General features: G+C 36.3%; 1 protein-coding gene across 1 annotated transcript; it reads left to right on the forward strand.

Moving 5' to 3' along the window:
• Window positions 1-766: 766 nt before the first annotated feature.
• On the forward strand, window positions 767-1,705 carry LOC105756224 (olfactory receptor 4F3/4F16/4F29-like). The gene is given in 1 exon segment (XM_012555205.1): window positions 767-1,705. A coding segment is annotated over 1 exon segment (939 nt).
• The last annotated feature ends 955 nt before the right edge of the window (window positions 1,706-2,660 follow it).

Genomic DNA, 2,660 nt, shown 5'->3' on the forward strand with positions numbered 1-2,660 from the left:
AACAAAACATTATGTATCTCAGAATTTTTGTGAGGTTTTAAAAAAGAGTATGTTCTTAGTACAATGTCTCACGTGAGGACAGCACTTAATATATGTTATCCATTATTGTTATGTTTATTTAAATAACATTTTTATACTTATTAACAGGCATTTGATCTTTTGTATAAATATTTTATTGGATGTACAAATCTATGTGTGTACCAATGATAATAATGTGTCATCAGCAACACATTATAAATAATCTGAAACTGTGCAATCGACTTCCATTGTAAACTGTAAAAAAAAAAAAGTATTAAGTAGTTTTCATCTGAAGATCTCTATTAGCCCAGAGAAGTAGAAAACTCAGCTAAAAAGAATTTGCAAGTTAATATGAGAGTGTTAATATCCAGGTGACAGAAAATGCCTGAGATTATACACGTGGGAGAACAGCCAGCTAAGTTGTCAGAGAAAATGTCCAGAAATCCTTGAGGACCAAAAACAAAAGACCTAATAATAGAGTAAGAGGGGAAGTAACCCCATTTGCCTCCGTCTAAAACATTCAAACCTTTATTTCTCTTTTTATGGAATCACTTTCTTCATGACTGTAGTCCTTCTATTTTCTTTATTTTTCATCTTTCCAATTCAATGATTTATAATTCCACTATATGTAACTCATAGAACAAATTAGCAGGGTAAATAGAAAATCAACTTTTAGTGCCACTGATTCTGACACTTCCTCATTTCCTATCTACAGGTCATTTGAAAATCGTCTCTTCTGTCCCAATCAATGGGTAGACTAAATGACTCTGTGATTTCTGAGTTTGTGTTGCTGGGACTCTCCAGTTCTTGGGAAACTAAAGTTTTTCTCACATTGACATTCTCTTTGCTCTATTTAGGGATCATCCTGGGAAACCTTTCCATTTTGTTTTTGGTGATTCTTGATTCTCATTTACATTGTCCTACTTACTTCCTGCTGGCCAATCTGTCCCTCATTAATGTGGGTCTTTCTTCTACCACAGTCCCCAAGCTGATCACAGACCTTCTAAATGAATACAAAGTAATTTCTTTTCAAGGCTGTATGACACAGATATGCTTCATCCACATCAGAGGAGGAGTGGAGATGGTGTTACTCATAGCCATGGCGTTTGACAGATACATGGCAATCTGTAAGCCTCTTCACTACCTGACCATCACGAGCGCTAAAGTATGTGTTTCAACCACAGTCATGGGTTGGGTAATTGGGGTTATCCATGCTATGTCTCAGTTTTCATTTGTTATTAATTTGGCCTTTTGTGGGCCCAATAAAATAGACAGCTTTTATTGTGACTTTGCTAGGATCATAAAACTTGCTTGCACAGATGGATACAAATTTGAGTTTATTATTGCTGCCATTAGTGAGTTCATGATCATGGGAACCTTCTTCCTGCTAATGCGTTCCTATGCCTTCATTTTGGTCACTGTCTGGAAACGCTCCTCAGGTGATTTATCGAAAGCATTTGTCACTTTTTGTCAGCTCACATCACTGTGGTTGTTCTTTTTTGTCACTCCATGAATATTTCTTTATGTGTGGCCTTTCCCTACATCATTACGTGATAAATATCTGTTCATTGTTGACTTTGCTATCACCCCTGTCTTGAATCCTGCCATCTATACATTAAGGAACGAAGACATGAAGATAGCAATGAAAAGATTGAACAAACGACAATGTTATGTCAGATTTTGCTGACCATATGTATCTTTGGAGCTACAAAATTCTACAACCACTTGCCTCTTAGAAATCTCCTCTTAAGCATCCCACATTTAACATGGCCATAACTGAATGAATTATCTATTTCCTTAAACCTGTCTCTACTTCTTTGGTAGAGCATTTACTCATTACCTTTACTATAACGGGAAAAGTAAGAGGTGTCACTGTTATCTCTATCCCTTGATTTACAGGCACTTTTTTTTTAACATAAGGGACATAGAAACATCTAAAGGTCATTTGTTGAAAGTATATATTTTGAAGAACAGACCCCCAATTAGGCAGTGTGTCATCTTCAAAATGGACCTTAGCTGCAACTGTAAAACGCTATCCCAATGTTCTGTCAGATTGACAGCTCCCAGTTGTTGTCATATATGGTAGGATCAGTGGGCTTCCTAATTATGTGTGTTTTGGTGCACTTTCTTTGCTATAAAGTGTATTTTCTTGGCTCAAGAAAATATTATGCAGGATTTCATGTTGGAAATCAGTCTATGAGCCCTTGGATAGTGGTGTTAGCCAAAGTACTTAAAGAAAGATACATCAAATGCAGAATATATCTTAATCCCAGAAAGGACAAATCCCTGCCACCTCCAATTTGGAAGGTTACAATGTAAGCAAGTATGCTTAAGTTATTGATATCAGTCCTAAAAAATGATATCATTTCAAGGATGTACTTGTGCTGTTGACAGGTCAAACATTCTACAGTGAAAGAGGCTAGAAAGGCTCATTCTAGGAGAATTTCATGTGTAGCCTTCCTTTCTACCACGACATCTTTTTCGTTCACGGGCTTAATGTGGAAACTAGGTTAGCTGAGAGGAAGTTATTGTTTCTCCTTTCAGTTAATAGTTAAACACTGTGCACCTAGTTAATGATTTTTTATATTAAATTCTTATTCTTCAAATGCATTTGGTGGTTTCTCTCTCCTGGTTGAAGCCTG

Source organism: Trichechus manatus, unplaced genomic scaffold (genome assembly GCF_000243295.1).
Source record: "Trichechus manatus latirostris isolate Lorelei unplaced genomic scaffold, TriManLat1.0 scaffold00035, whole genome shotgun sequence".
Lineage (NCBI taxonomy): Eukaryota > Metazoa > Chordata > Mammalia > Sirenia > Trichechidae > Trichechus > Trichechus manatus.